Source organism: Anguilla rostrata, unplaced genomic scaffold (genome assembly GCF_018555375.3).
Source record: "Anguilla rostrata isolate EN2019 unplaced genomic scaffold, ASM1855537v3 scaf0258, whole genome shotgun sequence".
NCBI lineage: Eukaryota > Metazoa > Chordata > Actinopteri > Anguilliformes > Anguillidae > Anguilla > Anguilla rostrata.
Window position 1 is genome coordinate 1 of NW_026985802.1, and position 12266 is coordinate 12266.

The 12266-nt window shown below is 40.4% G+C and overlaps 1 protein-coding gene and 1 long non-coding RNA gene across 2 annotated transcripts; both read left to right on the forward strand.

Annotated features, from left to right (window-relative positions):
- Positions 1-218: 218 nt before the first annotated feature.
- LOC135246399 (E3 ubiquitin-protein ligase TRIM35-like) lies at positions 219-6565 on the forward strand. Its single transcript, XM_064319870.1, has 6 exons — positions 219-1691; positions 3752-3847; positions 3933-4163; positions 4401-4423; positions 4901-5019; positions 5797-6565. The coding sequence occupies exons 1-6, from the start codon at positions 1287-1289 to the stop codon at positions 6318-6320; spliced, it is 1398 nt and encodes a 465-aa protein (XP_064175940.1). The 5' UTR covers positions 219-1286; the 3' UTR covers positions 6321-6565.
- Positions 6566-8095: 1530 nt separating this feature from the next.
- Positions 8096-8858, forward strand: LOC135246400 (uncharacterized). The gene is made up of 2 exons (XR_010327658.1): positions 8096-8773; positions 8816-8858. It is a non-coding gene; the product is annotated as an uncharacterized LOC135246400 (long non-coding RNA).
- The last annotated feature ends 3408 nt before the right edge of the window (positions 8859-12266 follow it).

A 12266-nucleotide genomic window follows, 5' to 3' on the forward strand; every position in this document is an offset into this window, starting at 1 on the left:
AAAACGCTGCAACACGCGGGCTCTGGTCAGACTCAGGCTGAATAGAATGCGGACGCATGTTGGGTCAGGCTGAAGTTTTTGGACACATTTCAAGCTCTAGTCTGAGAGTGAGGGAAATGTCTGTGGTCATACTCACTCTGTCCACTAGAGGGCGCCTGAGGCTGTGCTGAGGTGTTAGATGAAGCCCTTGCTCAGGTGGAGTGAGAGAGTTTTTAGTTTTTTTAGTTTAGATTATTTATTTGACGATTCACTTTAAAAGGACAATTACATGGTTGCAAACACTAATGTACATGCACAATTAAAAGAGCATCAAGGATAACACAAAAAGTCACAAGACTTATTTCCATTGTGGTCCTTGCTATACCAAACTTCTGCAACTTCTGCTGCAAAACTGTCAAGGTTTGTGAAAGAAATCAGCAGTGTCCATTTGCTGGGGTGCAAGAAATAGCAAAAACCGCTTCAACCCAATCGTGCCATCGTGCGAGGAAGGCGTGATTTGTCTTGATTTAAACCAGTTAGGATGTAGCTTTTTCCACCCCAATGCTGAAATTTACATTGACAAGTGAGCTGCTTTAAGAAGTGGCTTTCTGTGTATTGTTTCTGGAAAAGTTAGTATTTTCTTCTTTGTATGATTTGTCTGGGATTTGCTCGGCCAAAGATACAAAAGTCCAAGAGGTGTCGACTGTCCAGCGCAGCAGCAAACGTTTCAATCACGTGCTTTCATCAGTGCTCTAGACCACCTGTTCTACAGCACAACTCTCTCTCTGCTCTGAGTCAGGATTTATAAAGAGGAATGGACTGTGGACGCAAACTCTGGATCTTTGTTTGAATCGTGTTTATAAGGGAGGGCGTGTGCTTGCCATTAGCTGGAGAATAAGATTCCATTTGGACTAACCCGTCAGAGAGCTGACTGAACCAGTAAGAACCGGGCTGGTGTAAAACTGCTGGCAGATCAGCCAATCAAACCTCAGTGGTACAATGCTGCCCCCTGCAGGAAGTGCTGTCTCTGACAATCTGGTGTGTCTAACAGGAAGAAGGAAGTATAGTTTCTCACAGGTGGAAGCTTTAGTTAAATGAGGGACCTTTTACTACGATTTCAATCTATATTTTTCAGAAAGACAATATTTTCTGATAACATAGACAGAGAAAAAATACCAAGACGAAGAGATATTTGAGTATAATTTTAAAGACAGTCCTTAGCTTCAGTTTCTTGTGACAGCAGTAAGTAAAAGTGAAACTAAACTATAGATTTAACAGAAATCATTACTGAGCTCAGAACAGACAGAATGGCGTCTGGATCTTCTCTCGTGGAAGAGGAGCTCTCCTGTCCTGTGTGCACTGAAATCTTCAGGGATCCTGTTGTCCTGAGTTGCAGTCACAGCTTCTGTAAGGCCTGTCTGCAGCAGTGCTGGGAACAGAAGGGATCTCGGGAGTGTCCAGTTTGCAGGAGAAGATCTTCCAAGGATCACCCTCCTCTTAACCTGTCTCTGAAGAATACCTGTGAGGCATTCTTAAAGGAGAGAAGTCAGAGAGCTAAAGCAGGATCTGAAGTGCTCTGCAGTCTGCACAGTCAGACACTCACAATCTTCTGTTTGGAGGATCAAATACCCGTCTGCCTTGTCTGCCAAACTTCAAGAAAACATGAAAACCACAAAATGCGACCAGTTCAGGAGGCTGCAGAAGAGTATAAGGTAATTGTCAGACATATTTCACATTTTACCTTATTTATTTAGGCTTGTAAGAATTTAAAATTTAAAATTTTTTAAATTTACACATAGTATCAAATTGTTTATGCTTTAATCTTTTCTATTGTAAATTCACTGGGACTAAAAATTATTGAGATTTAATAAAAGATCTGCATAAAGTGACCTTTGTTCTCAGTCATGGCTGCAGTTTGAGCTCCATACTATGTGTCACATGACTAACAGAGAGAGGCAAGAGGGCGGGGCAAAGCCAGCATCAGACGTCCATCAGTGGAGGAACTTTTTTTTCACTGGGAAGGCACTGATTTTTACATGGGTCTTAATGACAGTGTTATATTTGAAGTTCCAAAATATCAGTTATGGATGCCATGCACTATCTATTTCTAGAAGGATGCTCTGTGTTAATCAATTTCTGGAAGTTTCTGTGTCTGTCTCACAGAGCGTTTCTCTTATTCCCTCTGAACGGCCTCGCATGTCAGATGCTCTTTAGAGCTTGCATGTTTATGAAAGCCTTGGTTATATTCAACAGCATGCTTCCAGCTGCAATGTCCCTTCATTTTAAAGATTGAATCAACATTTGCACACAATTTGAATTTCCCACAAGGGAAACATAATCTACATCTGCTTTTACTGTCTACTCCAGTCAGTCTCTCCTGTGCCACCAGTCATTTACAAAAGAGCATTTTCCCACTGAAAATGAGACTTAGATACTTGTCCTCTTTCACCTGGTCAGGTTTTTCTCTACTAAAATCCTCTGGTGGAGTTTGCAGTGGAGGGTCTGGTCCAAATGTAGTGCTGCTGGAACCTGATGTGCTCCTGCTAGCTAGTGAAGCTGGAGGGGAGCTGATGTCATTAGCTGAATTAGCTGGATCGAGTAGCATAGCAAGACCAGCAGTGCCACTGACTTCATTTGAGGTTTATGGATCCAGACGCTGTAGCTTTGGCACGTATCGGTGGTTCTGAGTGTGAATGAGTAGATCCAGTAAATTCTGAACTCTGTCCTGTTGTGGATGGGGCAGGTAGAGCTTTGAGCTGTTTTATAACATCCATTTTGTAAAGTAAACGCTGCCAACGCTCAAATTAACCCTTAAACAGACAAGGCCTGTGAAATGTGAGTAGGGGAGGGGGTTGCCATTTTACAGGATTTCATGTATTTTTCACCACTGAATTTCAACACGCATTTGATGATTAATTGTCAATTAATTATTTTTCATTGCCTTTAAAATAAATTAATTTCTGGATTAATTCCAATTATATTTTAATGCATTGTGTTCCCTGGGGTAATGCATTTTGTTCTTTTTTTCACCCTTTAATGAGATGAGTAACAATAAACACAACTTTAAAAATCTTTTCATTTTAATTAAGTGACTGTAGTTAAAATGATAGCTACAGTCCTGGCAAAGATTATGGACAGACTGTAAACTGTAAACAGATTTTGACAATTAATGCAATATTTTGCAACAAGTTCACTTTTTGGCATAATAAATGTTGTGTGTAATAAATGTAACATCAACATAGAATAAAAATTAAGAAATGATTACTTTTTGTGTAAAACAAATAATCATTACACCTTCCTTTACATATGATTTAATGTCTGCATAATTATAATTTTTCTTAGTTGGAAATTTTATAACCAGCTCAAACACATATTTTGTTTTCCAGTATTTTTCTACATAAAATTATTACATTCATTTTACATTTACATTACAGGCATTTTATCCAGAGCAATGTACAACAAAGTGCATAACCGTAACCAGGGACAAGTGTGTTGAAAACCCTAGAGGGAAGTACAGTTCCAAGTGAAGGGAACAACCGCGTAGTTTAACTTGGACCCTGTAGGTTAAATCGTTGAACACAAACAAAAGCAGCAACAAAGCAGTCTATGCAAATAATACAAGCAATAATTAAACAAGTAGGCATGAGGCATTCATGCAGTGAAATCATTTTTGGCTTGTATACTTTCTGCTCTTGTGCTGTCTGTGTAGGCAGTGAAGTTTACTGTCAGTCTGTGTTCTCAGTAAAGTATGGACTCTGTCAATTCTTTCCAGGGGAAACTCAGGACTGCACTGGCTCCACTGCAGGAGAAGCTTAAAGCCTTTAATGCAATGAAACTAGTCTGTGATCAAACAGCACAGCACATCGAGGTACTGTACTGATGCCTTTAAATCAGAGTGTTGAAAATGCAGTGCTGGATTGTGTTGAAATGATGGTGAATAATGTTTATTCCAGAGTCAGACCCAGCACACAGAGAGACAGATAAAGATGGAGTTTGAGAAACTTCAACAGTTCCTAAAAGATGAAGAGGCAGCCAGGATCACTGCACTGAGGGAGGAAGAGAAGCAGAAGAGTCAGCTGATGAAGGAGAAGATTGAGAAGATGACAGAAGAGATATCATCCCTTTCAGAACAAATCAGAGCCATAGAACAGGAGCTGGGAGCTGAAGACGTCTCATTCCTGCAGGTAAGTCATGTGTCATAATCACACATAAAACATGTTTATCAAGATACACTTCTTGGCAAAAAAAAAAATGGCCCAAGCCCAAAATGGCAAAATATTAAGCTTTTAATGGTCTTAACAACAAAGCATTGGCCAATTATTTTGCCCAGGTGTGTACTCATATTGGAACATATTGCATTGATACAGTTTTAATAGTCTGCGTATTGATTAAGGTGATAAACTCTTATTCACTTATTTCAGAGCTACAAAGACGTGGAGAAACGGTATGTAAACTCCTTCCTTATTCTCGATTCAATCTTTTAAACCTCTTTTCCTTCCTCTCTTCAGTATAAATATGAGGGGTAGATCACAAGTACTGTAGCATTTCATGAATAATGAGTGAAATGGGAGCAGCTGAAAAAATTATAAAAATAATGTTACATTCATACCTAAATTAGTTATATGATTTAATTATACAATGATTGTCTGTGTATCATGTTAATTATAATGATATACATCATTATAATCATCGTACAAATAATGGCTAAAAAATGTGCTTTTCCCCGCATGCTCCTGTGAGTGTGTGTCCCTCAGTGGGGTCGGGCTGCTTCATATCTGGCAGCCAGTGGGGCTGTGTGGCAGAACGCTGGGAGGGATGGAGCCATTTTCTCATAGAATAAAGATCTGGTGTTGCTACTGATAATCTTCTATGGTAATGAAGCCACGCCCACAGCACAAGTGACTCCTGAATATTATTGCAGAGCCCAGTGCACACTGGCGGATCCAGAGAACGTCTCAGGAGCGCTGATTGATGTGGCCAAGCACCTGGGCAATCTGAAGTACAGAGTGTGGGAGAAGATGCTGGGGACTGTTCAATACAGTGAGTACTGGGGGCAGGGAGCTCCACATTGTCACTGCACAGGGGGAATCTTCAGAATCCTTTCCACAAGCTGATAAAGCCAGTCAGAGTCATATTGGTCCTGTCTGTGTAAGAGCCCTGGAGTGAAGAGACTGAGCACCAGTCCTTAATCTCACTGATGCTCATAATAAAGTACTACCTTACGGTGGGTACTGTATTGAAGGGATTTTATGATTGTGTGCTTCTCTCTTTCTCTCACATACACATACTATATATCTGAGACTATAATGATTGATAATAAAATGCTGCTTTAAGAGTGATAACATATTTTAGGTGAAGGACAGGCTTTGCACCCTCTTACAATGATTATACAACATGGAACATATACAAATGTTATAAGCTTTTAGTTCTGGTGCTTCTCTCACGCATGTATCTGAGGCTATAATGGTTGTTTTTGTGAAACCCAGATTATAGCATTAGGAGCCCATTGTGTTTTTACAAAGTGGTGTCTAAGATTATTTGTAAGCCAACTTTTTAAGTTATTGTTGGTAGAAATTGCAAAAAATATTTGTACTTTGGTTTGTTATTCATTAAATGTGCAAATATTAAATACGTTCTTCTTCACCTAGCCGAAAACAATAGTGGCCTGATACTTTTGGCCTTTACTGTGTATTTGAGGCTCTAATGGTTCCGTATACTGGTTTTGTAAAACTCAGTTTATACTATTAGGAGCCCATTGTTTTTGACGGTTTTCCTTTGTGCAGATCAGTGCTGACGTCTCATTCTCTGTCCCTTCAGCTCCTGTGACTCTGGACCCAAACACAGCACATCCCCTCCTCTCACTGTCTGGGGACCTGACCAGTGTGAGACGCAGTGGTGAGAGACAGCAGGTTCCTGATAATCCAGAGAGATTTGATTGGGGGCGGTATGTGCTGGGCTCTGAGGGATTCAGCTCAGGGAGACACTGCTGGGATGTAGAAGTGGGGGGTGAAGGTTTCTGGGTGGTGGGTGTGGCTAAAGAGTCCATCAGCAGGAAAGGGGTTGTGGGTCTGTGGCCAGCAGGAGGAGTGTGGGGTATACTGCGGCACTCTCGGCGTTATGAAGCCCTGACCTCCCCACCTACAGTCCTCACTGTGCAGAGGGAACCCCAGAGGGTCAGAGTGCAGCTGGACTGCGACAGGGGGGAGGTGTCATTCTCTGACCCCAGTGACAACACTCCTCTCTACACTTTTAAACACTCCTTCACTGAGAGAGTGTTTCCATTCTTCTGGCCTGGTTCTCTGCGGATCTGTCCACTGAAGGCATCTGTAAGAGTGGAATAGTGCTGTGGTTTGTGTGCAAGGATCATGTGAACAGACTGCTTCTTTCACTTTGACATGATTAATGAGTATCTATGCAGATAAAAATATCTTTTACAATATTTTATTTAATCGTTTAAAAAATAAAGATCCATGTCTGCAGCAGTTCATGATAAATGTCCCTTTGTAACCTCATGATGTCAATGTTGCAGTAGAATATTGATTTGTGCGTAATAAGTTGAATTGTAATAAATGCACCAGTGGAATCACTCCAGAGTGCTGCTCTTTTCCTGACCCTTCACCAGTGTGTCTCCCAGGTGTGTGATGAGGTAAATCTCTCTCTCCAGTGCAGTATGAACACAGACAGAGACAAACACGCCACTCATACACTGGGTTTGGGTTCAGTTCAAACTCACATGAGCTGATCTGAGATCAGCTGAGACATACTGATTAGCTAAGGTTCCTGCTTGTGCTGTGAACTCTGAGAGTGAGTTTGCGATTTTCACCTGAGCCTGATAAAACTGGACCAGTACCCGAGGGTTTGGGACGGTTCGGGTCCTAATTCTGACTGTTTCTATTGGGCTGGTTGGGGTTTTGCTCTTTGTAGCTGGGCCTTTATATTTTGAGCACAGAGCGCTGTGTGAGCTGGATGGCAGTAGTAGGCCAGCGAGTCTAAGCTGAGCTCTGTGAGTGACAGAATGGACGCCTCAGAGCCGGGAAGAAAGAAGTTATAGTCAGGGGAGAATGAAGTGAGGCAGCAGCCATCGAATGGAGAATCACAGGTCTGGACAAACTTTTACACGGTTTTTGATCGAGCTGCAGACGAAAGCGTGGGGTTCGTAAAATGCGAATTCTGTGATGCCCTGCTCAAGTATGGGAGCCGTGAAACAGGAGCATCAGCGTTATGACAGTATAATGCACAAGCCTGCCGCTGTGCACCATCAACTGATCTGATCCAGACATCAATTACACCTTTTCTGAACAGAACATCAGCGATACCCCAAACCACGGCGTGTCTACTGTACTGATGCACTTATTAAAAATCAGGGTCAAACCAGGTTCAGTTTCCAAAACGCTGCAACACGCTGGGCTCAGGTCAGACTCAGGCTGAATAGAATGTGGGCTCATATAGGTTCAGGCTGAAGTTTTTGGGCACGTTTCAAGCTCTTGCCTGAGAGTGAGGGAAATGACTGTGGTCATACTCACTCTGTCCACTAGAGGAAGACTGAAGCTGTGCTGAGGTGTTGTCACCGTATTTATCGATGACATGAAGCCGGTCTCCCTCAGTTTTGGACAAGTGTGTTCAGGTGGTCAACTAACTGCTGTTTTCAGAATTTCTCTGGAAGCCACTGAGGAGGACTACAAACTATTAATCTTATAATTTACATGTCTCAATTTAATTAATGTTCGATTATTTAAAGATATTAGACATATTAATTTGATAAGTGATAGGCATGGCGTGAAATAAAAAATGAATTAAAAATTTCAAACAACAAACCAATATCAAAATATTAAAACATTTCTGACACGACTGCCAGTGAAAATGGAGAAATAAGAATACAATTTCTTACTCCCTTTACAGCCACAATCAAATTTAGAAAATATGTTGCTCATTTTGCTTGTCAGCACATGCTAAAAACCCAGCATTTCCCCCTGCCAATACACATCCTTTCATCAATACATCATCTTATTCTTTGTGTATGTCATGCTTTCATGATGTATGTGCTTATTCCTTATTCTGTGTAGTTGCATCATAGTTTGTGACTCAGACTCTGGATTTGTGTTTCAATGAGGTTTGTAGGGGAGGGTGTGTGCTTGTGATTCGCTGGAGAATGAGATTCCATTTGGATTAACACACATGATAGAACTGACAGAACCTGAAGAACAGGGCTGGTGTAGAACTGCTGGCAGATCAGCCAATCAAACCTCAGTGGTATAATGCTGCCTCCTGCAAGAAGTGCTGTTTGATAATCAGGTGTGTCTAACAGGAAGAGGGAAGTACAATTTCTCACAGGTAAAGCTTTGTGTTACACAATGGACCTTTTAAAAAGATTCTAATGTATGTTTTCCAGAATTTAATGAATTTCAGAAAAAAAATGTATTGGAGGGAAAAACAATGCGAGACTGAGAAGAAGAACAGAAATTTGAGAGGAGGTTAAAGAGGCTGTTTTGCCTTCCATTTGCATAACTGCAGTAAGTGAAACTGAAACTTAAGCTACTGGATTTAGCAGAAATCATTCCTGAGTTCAGATCAGACTGAGACAGAATGGCGTCTGGATCTTCTCTCATGGAAGAGGAGCTCTCCTGTCCTGTGTGCATTGAAATCTTCAGGGATCCTGTTGTCCTGAGATGCAGTCACAGCTTCTGTAAGGCCTGTCTGCAGCAGTACTGGGAACAGAAGGGATCTCGGGAGTGCCCAGTGTGCAGGAAAAGATTTAAGCAAGAACCTCCTCGTAACCTGTCCCTGGGGAATGCCTGTGAGGCGTTCTTAAAGGAGAGAAGTCAGAGAGCTAAAGCAGCATCTGAAGTGCTCTGCAGTCTGCACGGTGAGAAACTCAAACTCTTCTGTTTGGAGGATCAAATACCCGTCTGCCTTGTCTGCCAAACTTCAAAGAAACATGAAAACCACAAAATGCGACCAGTTCAGGAGGCTGCGGAAGAGTATAAGGTAATTGTCAGATCATATTTCACATTTTACCTCATTTTTAATAGCTTGTAAGAATTTTCACTTTACACATAGTATCAAATTGTGTGTGCTTTATCCTTTTCTTTTGTAAATTCATTGTGAATAAAAATGATTGGGATCTAATAAAAGAACTGTATAAAGTGACCATAGTTCTCAGGCATGACTGCAGTTTGAGCTCCATACTATGTGTCACATGACTAACACAGAGACAAGAGGGCGGGGCAAAGCCAGCGTCAGACGTCAATCAGTGGAGGCACTTTTTTTTTTTTAACTGGGAGGGCACTGATGTGTATGGGTCTAGATGGCAGTGTTATATTTGAGGTTCTAAAATATCAATTATGGATGCCATGTATTATCTATTTCTAGAAGGCTGCTCTGTGTTTATCAATTTCTGGAAGTTTCTGTGTCTGTCTCAGAGCGTTTCTCTTATTCCCTCTGAACGGCCTCGCATGTCAGATGCTCTTTAGAGCTTGCATGTTTATGAAAGCCTTCGTTATATTCAACAGTGTGCTTCCAGCTGCAATGACCCTTCAATGTTTGTTATAATTTTCCTGGATTATTTTTTATTTTTAATTGTTCATGGCTGTTCTTATACTGCACTGTGGTCCCTGGGCTAATGTATGTTTTTCTTTTCTTTACACCCATCTGTAATGAGATGAATAACAATAAACAAAACTTGAACAATCTTTTCATTTCAATTAAGTGACTGTAGTTAAAATGATAGCTACAGTCCTGGCACAGATTATGGACGGACTGTATTTATAAAATGATTTTGACAATTAATGCAATATTGTGTGACTACTTCTCTTTTTGGCACAATGAGTGTTGTGTGTAATAAATGTAATATCAACAGAACATAAATTAAGAAATGATTAGAATTTATGTAAAACAGATGATAATTGCACTTTTCTATATGTATTACTTAATTCCTGCATAATTGAGCATTCAAATGTATCCTAATTGTAAATTGTATAACCAGCTCAAACACATGTTTAGTTGCCAGTATTTCTTTACATAAAATTATCACATTCATGCAGTGAAAACCATAGTTTTTGGCCTGTATACTTTGTGCTCTTGTGCTGTCTGTGTAGGCAGGGAAGTTTACTATCAGTCTGTGTCCTCAGTAATGTGTGGTCATTTATTTCCAGGAGAAACTCCAGACTACACTGGCTATACTGCAGACTAATCTTACAGACTTTCGTGAAGTGAAACTAGAATGTGATGAAACAGCAGAGCACATCAAGGTACTGTACTGAAGCCTTTAAATCACGATACTGAAAATGCAGCACTGGATTGTGTTTAAATGGTGAATAATGTTTATTACAGAGCCAGGCCCAGCGCACAGAGAGACAGATAAAGATGGAGTTTAAGAAACTTCAGCAGTTCATAAAAGATGAAGAGGCAGCCAGGATTGCTGCACTGAGGGAGGAAGAGAAGCAGAAGAGTCAACTGATGAAGGAGATGATTGAGAAGATGACAGAAGAGATATCATCCATTTCAGAGCAAATCAGAGCCATAGAACAGGAGCTGGGAGCTGAAGACATCTCATTCCTGCAGGTAAGTCATGTGTCATAATCACACATGAAACATGTTTGTCAATATACACTCCTTGGCAAAAAAAAAATGGGCCAAGCCCAAAATGGCAAAATGTTAAAGGAGTACCATGGTGATTTTCACACTTTCTCGGTTTTATGTGCTATTTGCACAAGAGGCATTGAAGAAACACAATGAGCAAAGCATTAAATATGTCCGTTCTGTATTTTCGGAGAAATGTGCGTTTTAAATTCATCGTCCTATTTTCAACCGGTTGAGAAAGTTGTCATTTTGCTACGTCACGAATACAGTAACCACTCCCATTTCCACGCCCCGTAAAGAAATCTGACAGGGCACACCGTCCTGCTGTTCAGACAATGCAAATATTTGACTAACGTTAGGTTCACTTAAATTAGAGTGCCTTTAGATTATTTCTGGTTATATTCATTTAGCTAGCTAGCTAACGTTAGCTAGCTAGGAGGTTTGCTTTCATAAGCCAATGTTATCGATAACGTTAGCTTGCTAGTTTGCTTTTATGAGGACGTTATAGTTGTGCTTTTATCTTAACTTGGCTAGCTAGATAGCAAAAATTATAATTGTATATAAGTCAACGTCCTTACCTTAGCTATCTATCGATACTTGATATACTACTAAGCTAGCTAGCTTGTGAAAATTCAGTCTCCCAAAGAGAGCGCGTAGCATGGGGGTAGCTATGGTAACGGGGCACGGTCTGTCAATCATAGCTAACTGACAGTTCTCATTACCACGCCCAGACGGTTCGGGTGAATTTTTATAGTGGGAAATTTAGGCTTAGAAAAATACGTTTTAAAGTACATTGAAATGACTGAAGAATAAAACAATTATGCACATTTGTTTTGTTGTTGCCTGAAGACAACTGGGAAGTGTCACGTTCAACCACCATGGTACTCCTTTAAGCTTTTAATGGTCTTAACAACCACTCATTGGTCAGGAAATTAGCAAGAATTAAACTAATAAATAAAGTAACTTAGTATGGGATAGCTTTTCCCTTTGATTTCTTTAAATGTTTAAGCCTTGTGGGTAAACTTGCGGACAGCTTTTTACAGAAAGAACAGTCAATGTTTTTTCATTCCATTTTGATGGCTTCAAACAGTTGATGAGTAGTTGAAAAATGTTTTTTGGTTAGTTTGTTTTCTGAGGTCTTGAATTCTGCTGTCAGTTTTTGTAGGCTTTTTCCTGTCTTTGAGAACTGTAAATTTCAGCAGGTGGTCATCCCTGCATGATGAGGCTTTGGGCCTTCCAGATCCTTTCTTTCTGGCAACATTACCTGTTGTTTCAAAGCGTTGACCTATTCTCTCAATAGCTGATAGAGAAATAGGGATTACCTCTGCCTTTAGGGTCTTGTAAATTTCAGAATAGCTACAGTTGGCCTGACGAAGACCAGCTATGCGGTTTCTGACAGCAACCCCTGCATGATATTTTGCTTTTTTTGGAGCAGATTATCTCGCTCCTTTAATGTGGGTCTCACAACACTGCATACTGTAGATCTCTCTCCGCTCTATCAGTCCTGGTTCCATTTAAGAGCTTGTTATCAGGCCCTTGATGGGCTGCATCAGGTGTGGCAGATAACCAAGTAATGACTAATCTTTTAAGAAAAAAACCTTCCCAGAAGATATTTTTGGAATATTTTGTACATGCAGACATGTGTTAGTTTGAATATTACATCAAACATTTTAATCATTATCATGATTTTTCCTTTTTGGGCAAGAAAA